Source organism: Taurulus bubalis (genome assembly GCF_910589615.1).
Source record: "Taurulus bubalis genome assembly, chromosome: 10".
Lineage (NCBI taxonomy): Eukaryota > Metazoa > Chordata > Actinopteri > Perciformes > Cottidae > Taurulus > Taurulus bubalis.
This window is the reverse complement of record NC_136598.1, coordinates 2,630,796-2,644,626: the sequence shown is the minus strand read 5'-3', so window position 1 is coordinate 2,644,626 and position 13,831 is coordinate 2,630,796. Positions and strand designations below refer to the sequence as shown.

Genomic DNA, 13,831 nt, shown 5'->3' with positions numbered 1-13,831 from the left:
ATGTTCTCCTCTTCAGATTGTCCACCTGAAGCGCTTCCAGTTTGTAAATGGCCGTTGGATCAAATCCCAGAAGATTGTTAAGTTCCCGAGGGAGAATTTCGACCCCAGTGCCTTCCTGGCTCCCAGAGATTTGGTGCAGCACTGCCTCCACTCCCGCAGTGAGAGCGAGGATCTGTTGAAGGTCGGAGAAGACAACCTGTCTTCCATCTCTGCCCCCGCTGGCTTCTGCAACCTTCCCAAAGGTACCATTTGTTGATTTACGCCGTGCGTTTAGCTGTTGCTAGCCACTCATACACTGAGACTACTCACATTTCTAAAGAGACTTCTGTATTTGTTTTGTTATGCGTTTATTGATTAAGAGCCAACAGCTTGTGAAACTAAATAATTGTCAATGAGCAAAGCGAGTAATGGCCCAATGGCAGAGGAAATGTCTTTAACACATGTCTTTCCCAACAGTCTCTCCTGCCTCTAGCAGGAAGTCAGCGCCTTCTCTTAGCCGGTCCAGCAGCCCCTCTGGAAGCCCCAAGACCGGCAGCGGAGGCCGCAGGCCAGGCCGGCTACGCCTGCCCCAACTGGGCAGCAGACACCGCCTCTCTAACAGCAAGGAGAACCTGGAGGGGGCTGCTAACCCTGAGCCCGAGCCCAGGGACGATGCGCCACCGCCAGACACGGAGGGGAGCGCGGCGTCGGGCCCCCCTGGATCGGGAGGGGTGCTCGCATCGGAGGCATCATGCGGCAGCGAGGCGTCCAGCAGCCACTGTGACGTGGCCCTGGTGAACGGGGACGGCGATGGGCTGAACTCCGACTGCAGCACAGAGAACAGCATGGACCCTGACAACACGCTGCTCCAGCACGGAGACAACATGTGTCTGGACGCCATCTACAACCTCTATGCAATATCAGTAAGTGTCACACAGCAACGTCACTGTCAGACAATGAGCTTCTTTCCGCTTTGAAACGAGGTTAAAATATTGTTCTGCTTCCTGTCGCCAGTGCCATTCCGGAATCATGGGAGGAGGCCACTATGTGACGTATGCCAAAAACCCCAACCAGAAATGGTACTGCTACAATGACAGCAGCTGTAAGGTACGACATTAGGACGCTTTTTATTCTTTTTCCAAAATGAATAGCATACTTTCCAACAGGCAGCTGTCTGTAGTCAAGGCCCACTGTGGTAAATGTGCCTCCATTATTATTGTCAACTGCATAAATCGAGTGCTCGATTGGAAAGCTTGACAGACATAGCGACAGAAAAGGTTCTTCAGATCATATCTATGATAGAGGGATAGCCTCCACACAGCTCTCAACATGGCGACGGCTGAGCTGGCAGCTCGCAGCTAACAGTGCTGACAGCGCTAACAGTGTTTAGAGCTATCCAGTGGTGCACGCTCACATGCACTAAGGCTGCATTAATCTCTAATCGTCCGTTGCGGTACTTATAATAGTTGCTTAATGCTAAATGAATGTTCTGAATATGTGAACCTTCAAATAAATAGGACCGGGCAGCAAAAGGTCAGTTATTACAGTGATTAATTTTTTACATCAATGGACAGAATACAATTCAAACGGATATATACAAACGGATTGGAATATATTCCATTGTAATATGTAGTAGTTGGACATTCTTGACTTTAGAGCCTCCTAGTGGTGGATGCATTTCACTACACATCTTAAACCTGCCTGTAATGTCTTACAGAATTGTCTCAGCTATTGCACATAACAGGTTAATTGACCTGTACCGAGTAGATCAATCACAAAGCCTCTGTTTTAATAAACTATTTCCACAGGAAGTGCACTCTGAGGAGATCGATGCCGACTCGGCCTACATCCTCTTCTACGAGCAGCAGGGAGTGGACTACTCCCAGTTCCTGCCAAAGATCGATGGCAAGAAGATGGCCGACACCAGTAGCATGGACGAAGACTTTGAGTCCGACTACAAGAAGTACTGCGTCCTCCAGTGAGCGGGCCTCGTCTTCCATCAGCCAGCACTACACCTGCTCCCGTCCGCGGCTCTGAGCAGAAGCAGCAGACGTTCAGCCCCTTCTGAAGGATTCAGATTAAACTGCCAACGACTCGAGTCGGCCCGTGGTCCCTGCCCTTAGTGATGCGGCGAATCACTTTCTGCACTTGATTGCCAACATGTTTTAGTGCAAAGGTTTTCCATGACTGGATATCGTTGAATGTCCAGGTGTGAATGCAAAGCCAATGATTGGCTAAAGGTTGGGTTTGAAATGCCAAGTACTGATGTCATATTTGATGCCACAGATCAACATGACGTTGACATTAGAAATCTAGTATATTGGATACTAGGGAAACATAAGTCACACGCTACCTCATCGCTTCCTGCAGTCTGTTGGCCCTAAAAGGCTGTGGCGGTATTAATAATCTTTTTTTTGGTTTTAAGATCTCCTCCCCTTCCTGCTAGGAAATGCTCACAGGTCCTGATGGACGTAAATGTAGGCGTTTTTGCCAAAGCTGTGTTTCATTCCACAGCTGCCAAATATCAGCGGTGATTTGTGCAACGTTGACCCGTGTGTACCCATAGCTTCTTTGAAACTCAAAACTCTTGCGTATCAGTCTGGGTTTGTTTAGGACGGGTGCCATGATTTCAAAAGAGACGCACTTAAAGAATAATATACAATATATGTTTAAGACTTCTTTTTAGGAGGGTATTCTGCAGATGTGGTGTTTTATAAAAGGTTTATTTTATCGTTGGGTTTTTCAATTCAGGTTAGGAATATAAATTAATTTTACAGCTTCACCAGAGGCATCAGGCTTGTTTTCACGCTGTAGCAACATGATCGTTTCCACTGCTGCAGCTCTTAACTGTTAACTCTTAAGATCCAAACTCGTCTGTGATACTAATGTTCATACGGGACATTGGGGATAACTTTATTGTAGTTGCAGAGTGGTTTTACCTGTCATTTTAACATTCTACTGTCTAAAGAGTCCTCCACTGATTTAGCAACACACTCCTCTAACCGGAGGCCAGTTAAAACCAGATCAAAGTTGATGTGGCAGAACGGGAGATATCATCTTTTCTAGTCCACAAAGTCATCTTTCTTGTCCATCACACAGTATTTGCTGCACCTGCAAAACAAACTTTGTTGAGTGAAGTTGGTGGGTCTCAACACAAAGTTGAAAAGTAGAGTTTTACTGCCTCCTCTGGTGGAAAGTTTCAATCCCGTTTCCTGTGCTCTTCTCGTTGCCACACATGGAGCGCTCACCTGATTTGATTTTCTAAACATCTGTGGACTTGATTTTATGGGAGTACCTACCAGGCGAAGAGGGCAGAAACTTCAGGGTCCCAGACTCTCATGGGACCTGTGTCAAAATCTAGTTTTAGTGCTTTTAGTATTTTACTTAATATTATACTTATGCAGTGCATGTTCCTCAGTGACTGTGCTTCATTTATCTACCATAACCTAAGCTAATAAAATACAATGTAGCGCTGTACCTAATGGGTATCCCTGAAGGCCCTTAGCAGGTTACTTTGGCCCTAATGAGTCCCATGGAGCCAAAAATGTCCTCCAAAGAAAGTTATATCAAACTGCAAAATCATTTGGTGCCAATTAGAGAGGAAATGGAGACGGAGACACTTTGCATAAATAAATTCCAGTTAAGTGCTGGCCGTGTTTGGCAACAGGGGCATACATTTCAAAATGTATGGAGAGTAAAGTTTCTGATATTAGATGAACAATGCATGAATTTGTATTTAATTTCTATTTGGGTTGTTTTAAGGAGATTGCTCTGGATATCAAGAAATGCGGAAAAACTCTGATAGAAGATGGTTTCACTTTGCCGTTTGCTTATTCCTCACAAATAACCCCAGTCTGTCTGTCTGTGAGCGCTCCAGTATTTGTGTCTGGGCTGTAGTCGGATCTGTAAAAGCTAAACCCGTCCCGTTTAGATTACCGTCTGTTCTCCGCGTGCCGAGTCTAAATATTGGTTCCAAGTGAATCCCACCGTCTGTTCCTCCGCTCGACTGAAGGTTTGGCCGTTTGACGTGACTGAGGCGGGTTGGAAACGTTTGGCTGTGTGGAGTCCAGTGGTGGAGCGTTGTGATGTAGCAGCTGTGTGGAGGTCCTCCTCGGAGGGGCTCAGTCTAATCACTGTGAACAGATGTTTCCCCACTTGGTCCTCTCCATCCCGTTGTTAGCTGCTGTAATTATGAGGTGGAGACGCCTTCGTGGATGTATGTTAGAGAGCTATCTGTCACTGAATGAAACTTTCTTTTTTTGCTTTGCAGAAGTACGTTTGTTGAACAAATGGAAATGTACAGATGAGTGATATTTATGTTTGCTCGCTCGGCTCGTTTTGTCCCTCTGCCCTCCTGCCTTTGCACCGAGCTGCAGACGATGTCCGCTGCGTTCATGACGTGGCCCGAAGGATTCGGCTCTCGAGAACCCAGTTTGTAACGTCCGCTTCATCTACAGGTGCAATAGTTGTCAACTTCTCTTGTGGCTGTGAATGTTGCCTACTTGTGTGACGCTAAGCTTCCCACACCCATCGCTGAGACTAAATGAGCAACAACTCAAAGATGCAGTTTATATCAGTTAAAAATTGGTAATCCAGGAACAACGAAAAGAACGAAAAGAACTCAACTTTGGCGCTAAAATTGGGCAAACACTGATCTTGTGACCCACGTAAAATGATATATTAAGCCCCCCCCAGAAGAGTAGGTCGGAGTGTCGGCAGGCAGTGCAATTTACTACTGAGCAGTCTGTCAGTGTCTGTAGCCTCCATTTTATTTAAGGTCATTTCTGTCGGATCTGAACCAGACGTGTTAATTTAAAGAACTTTTTTGTAAGATGTTTGTTGAATGAGAGTGACGTTGCACTGACATAAAAACATGTACATACAAAAAAATGTTTTGTAAATAAGCCAATGAAAACTGTATTTCAATATGATCTGTACAAAATACTGTACTTGTAGTTGTATATGGAGTGATACTGTTAATCTGTAACAAAATATCCAAGCAACAAATTAAATTCTGCAGAGGAAAGTGTGTGTTTGTGCATGCGCGTTATTATGAGGGCTTTTGACCTGTATACACGCTTTCTCTATGAGGACATACCAGACTTGTTAGGACAACAGGCATGTCCTCACAAGTCGCACACGTCCAGCCGCATGTCTCCATAACGCGGTTTTACCGTAGTTCTAGTGTCTGCTCAGTGTATGAAATCCACCCCAGGAGCAAAGAGCAGGCCTGGGCCTGACTTTGCATGGCGCTGTACTAGCTACAGCTGGCACCTGCTAGATCAGTGATTCTTAAGTAGAGGGCCGCCAAAAACGTTCAGTTTTTCACCTGTGGGCCGCGGGACCGCATAGGTAATGAATTGAAGACACCAGAGATAGTACTGTTGTCCATGAGACGCTCAGCTACAATACAGCTTCCCACCACTTGGTGGCGATAATGCGTCAGTCAGTTATTTAACAAGCTTCAAATATGCAGAAGAAGAAACTCAGCCAGCGTCTAGCCTGGAGCGAAAGTTATAGAGAAGTATTTAAAACGAAAGAATGAAGACGAAAGTGCTGCTGAACCCCCCCCCAAACGAGGCCCTGAGCCCAGTGTGTGGAGTGAGAGCTAATGCTTAGTGATGGCGAGATGAAGCTTCCTGAAGCTTTCCATCCAATTGGTTCGCTCATGTGCCGAAGCTTCATGGAGCTTCATTTCCTCTACTGCGCCACCAAGTGGACAATACATGTAAAACAGGCAGAGTGATCATAACGGCCGTTTCTCAATCAGCGTTCTTCTCTGTACTTGTGGACTCGTGAAACGTCATCAGTCGCGGCCCAAGTACTGTTCCAATTCAAAAGTCCGCTTCTCGCCAAGAACGGTGAAAATGCCCGGATGTGACTTGATCCGCCCATTTTACCGGGGATGCATCAGAACAGACTTGAGCGTTCTTGAGAGAGCCAATATCCCAGAATGCATTTCAGACCAGCAAACGGGGAACAATAGACTCGTTCGAGATGAGCCAGTTCTGCGCAGAATCGATCGGCGGCGATCGGCGCGCAATGCATGCCGGTTAGATTTGTGTCCGACTTGCTCCCGACTTGCTCTGACGTCATGCACACGTGGTCAACGATACTCTCACGAGACTAAGTCGCCGTCGATTTCAGAGTCAGCCGCTGCAGTTGCTTTCCAACGACTGCGTGGCCCAGTACATGATGGGAAACGCCTGGCTGTCGCCACATCAGAGAGCTGATTGGCTCTTAGATCTGACAGTAAACACCACGTGTTGTAGAAAATTCTTATTTTATGTGTAGTTGTAATACTTAACGCTGGATTATTGACTATTAGTCTCATGTTTGATCTAAAAACATTTATTGTGTTGTTGATAATACAAAATCGTATTTATACAACACACATCAAACCTACTAGTAATGTATTTCACAGGCAGACATCAAAAGACCAAAGGATGCAGCTAAACACTAATCTTTACATAAATATATATTTATAAACACATATAATAAATCCAAAAAACTCATTACTGAAAGTTGACATTCTCTGAATACTACCGTTGTTGAGTCACAAAATGTAATTTTAGGATGTTTTCAGGCGAGAAGTTAGTTGTTTAAGCATCAAATCTGTGGTCGCTTTCTCAAGAATCGGCCGACTTAAAAAGATACGCCGACGGTTTGAGGTCCTGCTCGCGGGACCGTGAGCCCCGCAGCACCGGGCCGTCAGCGCTCTGCTGCCCGCCGAGAGCAACCTGATCTCGGCTGGACTTTTTGAAATGATCCGCTGGCTCCGATGTCTCCGTATCGATTAAACATGAGACATAATTCTGTTTCGAGGATTTAACAAGCAATCATTATTATTTATTCACAGTCACATTAAATCAGTTTGACTGAGGTTAAGGTTTATAACTTAAGATTTTAATTTAACTTTTACTTTGAACTACAGCAGTGTCTCATTACTTTTGATCGAATTGCAATTATATGTGTGTGTATATATATATATATATATATATATATATATATATATATATATATAATACATAATACATAATACATATTTATACACATATAATATATACAATTATATGTGTATCTATATAAATATATAAGTATATATATATATATAAAACACATTTATAAACATATCATATCTACAATTATATGTGTATCTATATATATAAATAAGTATTTATATAAAATACATATTTATAGACACAGTATATATACAATGAGATGTGTATCTGTGTGTGTGTGTGTGTGTGTGTGTGTGTATATATATATATATATATATATATATATATATATATATAGAAACACAATAATGTATATATATATACACACACAATATACATACAATGATTTGTGTATGTCTGTGAAACCAGTACAAAAAAAGCAGGGTTGTCATATTTTTTTTGACTGTAAAAATACTTTACAGTGAAGAATCAGAGTAACCATGACAACAACAGCTGAGGTGGTGACGTCATCAAGTCAGCTGCTGTTCCAATTGCAGAAAGACCGTCCTGCGTCCTCCTGTCCTTGAGAGTCTGGACTCCCAAGTCCAGACTCCAAGTCCAGACTCCAAAAGTTCAGAAGTCCGTACTTGTGTACTTGGGTATTGAGAAACAGCTTTGGTGTGTGAAGCTTTAAATTGAATAAATTATGTTTATGATGCCAATACATCAATTATTAAGTTATTAATATTGTGTCTATCTTCATGATATAATGGCGGGGTCAAAATCAAAACTCGAAACCAATTGGGAGAGGGTTGTGATGTGACTGTGGGTCAGTGGTTAGAACTATCCGACTTTCAGTCAGAGGATCGGTGTTTGAAGCCTCGGCTGCGCTAGTCCATGTTGATGTGTCCAACTTTGTTAAAGTAAAAATAAGAACTTTTCCACAGTGCTAGGCTTTTTGAGACTATTTCACCTGCTTTATAAAATACCCTTTCACAGACACAGATGAAGCTGGGTACAGACAGGAAGGGGGAAATCCATTGAGTTTCGCTGCCCCTTATATTTTAAATCGCACGGCAAACCCACGAACCATTTTCTGAATTAGTCACGTGGTACGACCGGCTCGCGAGGCTTCGAACGTCACCGCATACGTCATCGACACAAGCCTCGAGGTTCAATCGCAGCAGTTTTACCTTGCTTCTCATTGATTATTTTGAGAAATACAGACTCCCGATTGGGGAAAGGAAAATAAGTCGCACCCTCCTACCAGGAAGAAGAATTGATGTTACCAAGTGAGAAAATATGCGAGCGAGCAAGCGCTAATTGTTTTACAAATTAGTTCAGCCGACACAAGTAATAACAGGTAAAACTGTTAGAGACACATTGTGTGCGTTGTGGGACTGCACTTATTTAATAACTTACTAACTTAATAACTTACTTAACTCACATTATTATGCGAGAGATTCAGAGACCTTTTCGCCAGGCGTCTTGGTGAGTTTTGCTGAGTCAGCTAGCATGCTAATAGTATTAGCCGTTAAAACTACAGCTGTGAAATAAAGTGTTACATTTTTAATTAACCCTTCTGTTATGTTTGTTTCTCAGGTACAGCAATGATGTTCCCTGGTCAATGTGACCCGGTGCGAAAAATTGTCAGAAACCCAAATATCCTAATAAATATAGTTTGTACCTCATCACCAACACCAGACTGAATACTAACAATTCAATCAGATTTTAAGTTGAATGGAGTTATTCACCCCTCCATAGATCATAGTTAAATTTGGATAACTCACTAGTTTTAATGAAAAATACATGTTGAAACTATATTTTAGGTACATTGGAAAAAACCTAGAGATAAATAGTATTCGTCTACCATAACATGTATTTTTTTACTAAATTTGATTTGCATTTTGAAACTTTATTTTTTTCATATGGAGATGTAGATAAATAGAGAGGAGACACCTCTGCTGTTCAGGGTCATATTTACCCGCTCACTCAAAAGCCAAATGAGCGATAAGGATTTGTATTGAAAGTTATGTTTAAATGTTTATTCATAGTGTTAAGAAATCTAAAGTGTACATGTTTAACCATTAACTTAAAAAAAACATTATATATGACATACCCTATAATATTTCTGCATAAAATATAGCTTATCTCAAGTAAACAATTTGTATATCTCATATGCTTGCCCTGGACATTATTCACTAACAGTCATTATCCTCACTTTTTTTTTTATGAGACTAAACTTGACTGCATATATGTATTCAATGATGCCAATTAACGGGTTGTCCAGCAGAATGTTAATATTGTATTGAGAAATTGCAGCCCCATACGTTCATACGGCTTCGGCCCAGTTAAAAACCGCTGCGCCTAAGCACCTGCACGCAGTCGCTCTGGCCTCGACTCAAAATGCACTTTACTTTTACCCGTTGGCTAATATTTTGCAGACTTTACATGCGTTTATTGACTTTGGTTCCTCAAAGAACATTTCCATAGCACTAGAATGGAAAAAGAAACATTGAATTGTGTTCCTTGTTCTACAGCTCGCCCACCATCCAGAGAAGCATGTGGGAGAAAGAGGAGATCCTTGCTGTCGAGAAGCACATGATGTCCTTCATCACTTCATGCAGTGTTCCAGGGGAAAGGGACTGTGATAAGTGCCTTGAACTTGAAAAAGCTGCTCTCAAAAACAGAAATTGGTCGGCCCTGAAATTTTACATCAAGAATCGAATTACAGCTCTCAAGAGAAAAGTTAAAAGCGATCATGGCTGTTGACACCTGTTGTGCTTACTGTGTCACACATTTAAATCACATCCTTTAGATCAGTGATTCTCAACTGGTGGGTCTTGGGCCTTTGCCTGGGCAAAAAAAAGAAAATATATATATATTTTTTCATCTTGTGGTTTTATTTTGAAGGGACTTTTTTATGCAGGAGTGTCACTATTTTGCCGGCTCTGGTTTCAACTTGTTTTGCATTTGTCCCTTCATGTTGTCAGCAGCGTGTGCCAGGTTGGGCACAGGCGAGTGCTGCTTAATTTTCTGTAAAGCACAATTTCTTTCAGTATTTACTGATGAATTTTTTGAATGAGTGGAAAAGCTGCTCCTCAAGACAGTGACTTGTTCCATAGTAAAGTGTTTGTCATAGATTCAGTAAGTGAGTATTCTCAGTTAAAGTAAGTTTCTTTACCTTATGTCATCCAACTTAATCTTTTATCGTCTTCTCTATTCCTATTTCATCCCCTCATTTAATATTCCCTCATTATCTCCTCATATCTAATTGTATCTCATCTCGCTCCTTATTGCCTCCAATCTTCTCTCATCAAATCTTATCTCCTACTATCATCACTCCTCTCCCCTTCTCTAATCTTTATTCTCTACCGTCTGTTATTTCACTTCATTGCCTGTAATTTCCTGTCTCATTACCTCATCTAACCTCATTTTATATATTATGATTTTGTCTCAAAGCTCAGTTAATATTTACATTTTGGCAGAATTTCTCATTTTTCTTATTTAATTTACTCCTATATTTTCATATTTTTTTATTCCATTTGAAGCAATTTATTTTGATTTCAACAACAACAAAATCTGCGATCTTCTGACCTTTTTCACTTAACTTTTGTCTCATCTAATGTTATCGTTATGAGTTTTGTCCTGCAGTCCTGCTGACCTTATTAATGATACCTTTATATATATATATATATATATATATATATATATATATATATATATATATATATATATATATATATGTGTGTACTTAATATTCGGTTACATCTGGTAGCAAATTAACAAATAGCATCCATATATTGATTAGGATTGTATTGCTCGAGTCACAATGATAAGACTATGGTTGACTTGTATGGCTATTCATTTAGTTTATTTACAAAGTTTAATCACAAAATAAAAAAATACCCTCTATTAAAAAGCAGGACCTAACTTTTACAATTGGCCACGCTCTAGGAGATGGATATCATGCTGAAACAGACACTTCTCTCATGAAGGGGCTTTTCCTCTCACCTCCACTCTGACCTCATGCTGACATGTTGAGCCTCAGTTTAGACCCAGGTTTAGACCCTTAAGCAGCAAGTGAGCTCCATGCAGCTCAAAGCAGCTGCTGCTTCTCTTCATTTCCTCTGTTTCTGTTGTGGTTGACACGCGACGATACACAACACATGTACTGTAGCTCTGAACAAAGAACGGAAACAGACCGACTGCTTCAATGTAACGATTATCAAACTGGTGGTCATCACAACACACAGGTAAGGCTGTTTAGTAACTTGATAGAGCATTACATGTTATTGTATGATCTTAATAAGTCTCTTATTTTGCATGATTATTCTTTTGGCTTCAGGTTTGACAGGATGTGCTTCTACCAAACTTGTAAAACGTCAGTACTTTTCCTCTGTGTGTAATTGGTGATCTAAATGAAAATCCAAATGGTTTGATTTGTGATTCTACATCATTATTATTGTCTTTTTTATTCTAAATGCTACAATATCACTTTCCAGACTGAGGTGACGTTGTTGAGCAGGAGACAGCCATGTCTGCTGGTTCCACCAGTGGAAATGCGTGTTCAGGTGGGCGCTCTGGTTTTACATCACTCGTGTTCAGTGGCTCACTGTGAGCGCCTGTTGGAGCTGACTGTTTCTGTCCTGCTGGCTCTTTCAGGTGGGCCCCTGGACCGGCTGATCTACATCCTCATAGGGGCCCTGTCCTTCATCGTCCTGGTGTTCACACTGCTGGGGATCGTGTGTTTTAGAAAGTAAGGGAGGCTGAAAGGATTTGTCCTCGGTGTGATTTGAATTGCCCGATTTAAAGTTGCACTTGGCACGCTTTTTATAAAACATGTTATGTTTGATAAGCTGAAAACACAAAGTATGACATTTCCCAGACTGTATCAAGCACAGTTGTAGCTAACGACATGAATGTCTCCTTTCCATTCAAACATCCTGGTAAGCTGAGATCTGATACCTGCAAATGGAATGCAGTCATTATTAAAGCAGTGTGAGACTACGGAAAATCTAAAAGGGTCTAACCACACAATAAAACACACAATAAAAACCAATCAGACCGAGAACTTCATCTGAACACTCGATCTGTTCCGTGTCCAACACATAGCGTTAGTAAGTGCATATCCGCTACAGTGCCATCTTCATCGTATCCCAGCGGCTGGGCCATCTCAAGTCATATATTGTCCTTTACACGGTTGTTGAGGTGGTCATTGTACAACAATATTGAGAGTTGAAAGAACATTCTGGTAGCAAGCTACCAGGAGCTAGACCTGGAACTATGTCCTCACAGAAATCCTTCCTCCGGCCCTGACTCTTTCTTGAGAGCCACCAGCAGGTTGAAAGTTTCGGATTCGAGAGAATGGTCTCCACAATTATTGGATGGCTTGCCATATAATTTAGTGCAGACATTTTGTGTTTCCCTTTAGGATTTATTGCAATAACTTTGTTGAGTCACCATCCGTTCAAAATTGTAATTTGTCCGGTTCTGCGATTTATGACCAAACGTGAATGAAAAAAGACAGCATGACATTCCCATCTGCCTCAGCTGTACTTTGAGTTTACTGCTAATTAGCATAGCATTAGCACTGTATGAGGCTATAATAATCAGAAAATTAGCATTGTTAATCTGAGCATATTAGCATGCTAATATTTACATTACCACTGGTTGGCTTGCTGGTTCTGCCATGCTGGTTCCACCATGATAGTTCATGCTGGTTCCACCATGCTTGTTCATGCTGGTTCCACCATGCTGTTTCAACCATGCTGGTTCCACCATGCTGTTCATGCTGATTCTACCATGCTGGTTCCACCATGCTGATTCCGCCATGCTTGTTCCACCATGCTGTTCATGCTGATTCCACCATGCTGGTTCCACCATGCTGATTCATGCTGGTTCCGCCATGCTAGTTCCACCATGCTAGTTCATGCTGGTTCCACCATGCTGTTTCTACCATGCTGGTTCCACCATGCTAGTTCATGCTAGTTCCACCATGCTGTTTCTACCATGCTGGTTCCACCATGCTTTGGTGCTTTACAGCGGGCCATATCCGATTTGCTGCCTGCTTGTACGGTGTAAGGTATTATACACTACACACTACTTTTCTTTTGCAGATATCGTTCTTTGGTTCAGACCATTCGAGAGCTCCAAGGTAGCAAATTGTTGCTGGATGCTGTTCCTCGGCTGGAAGCTCCCATCATGCCTGTGAGGCCGATGCCAGCAGCGGTGGAGGAGGAGGTTCCTTCCCTAATTCCAATGCAGCAGAGAAGCACAGTTAGGACCTCTTGGAGGAGGCTGTGGAAAGGCCTGCAACAGGTACTTTCCATTTAGCTTTTGTGCGAAAGATAGCATCACTGTTGTTCACGACAGAGCCAAAATCAGACAAAAAAAGAGTTTGACCATGATGGTGTTTGCATGTCCTCTCAGCCACCTGTCCCAATCTATTGCTTTTCTGCTCAGATTTGATGTTGCAAAGTCCCCTCTTATGGCATTTCTTCAAGGGTCCTCATGTCACCAAGTCAGACCTGGACCTGCTGCAGCTGATCAAATCGGGGAAAGAGGGGGTCTTCTACCAGGCCAGGATGACCAGAGGGACGTGTAAAGGCCACAGCATGTTCACCTGCAAGATCAGCAAGGAAGGTACATTCTTCTCTGGCGGTTCAGAGCGACAACCATCTCTGTGAGGCAGAGCTGCCGTGGAGGCAGACATAAGCAATCACGTATTGAGGTGAAAGTCAAGGCGCAGGGGCACAAAAACCACAAGCCAGCCCACGTAAATGGCGAGGTGTACAGCAATAACAAACACGTTACATACGACCTATTTCCTCCATGTCTTGTTTTGCTGACCTGGTTTTGGCTACATATCTTTTAACATGTGGATAATTTCACACTGAGGAATGATGATG

The 13,831-nt window shown here is 42.2% G+C and overlaps 1 protein-coding gene across 1 annotated transcript in view; it reads left to right on the top strand.

Annotated features, from left to right (window-relative positions):
• usp32 (ubiquitin specific peptidase 32) overlaps window positions 1–2,405 on the top strand; it is a 46,187-nt gene extending 43,782 nt beyond the window's left edge. The window contains exons 31-34 of the mRNA XM_079224748.1: window positions 17–242; window positions 457–902; window positions 994–1,086; window positions 1,788–2,405. Coding sequence (XP_079080874.1) covers window positions 17–242; window positions 457–902; window positions 994–1,086; window positions 1,788–1,961 — 939 coding nt within the window. The 3' untranslated portion in view covers window positions 1,962–2,405. The remainder of the gene's footprint in view (window positions 1–16; window positions 243–456; window positions 903–993; window positions 1,087–1,787) is intronic.
• Window positions 2,406–13,831: the final 11,426 nt, after the last annotated feature.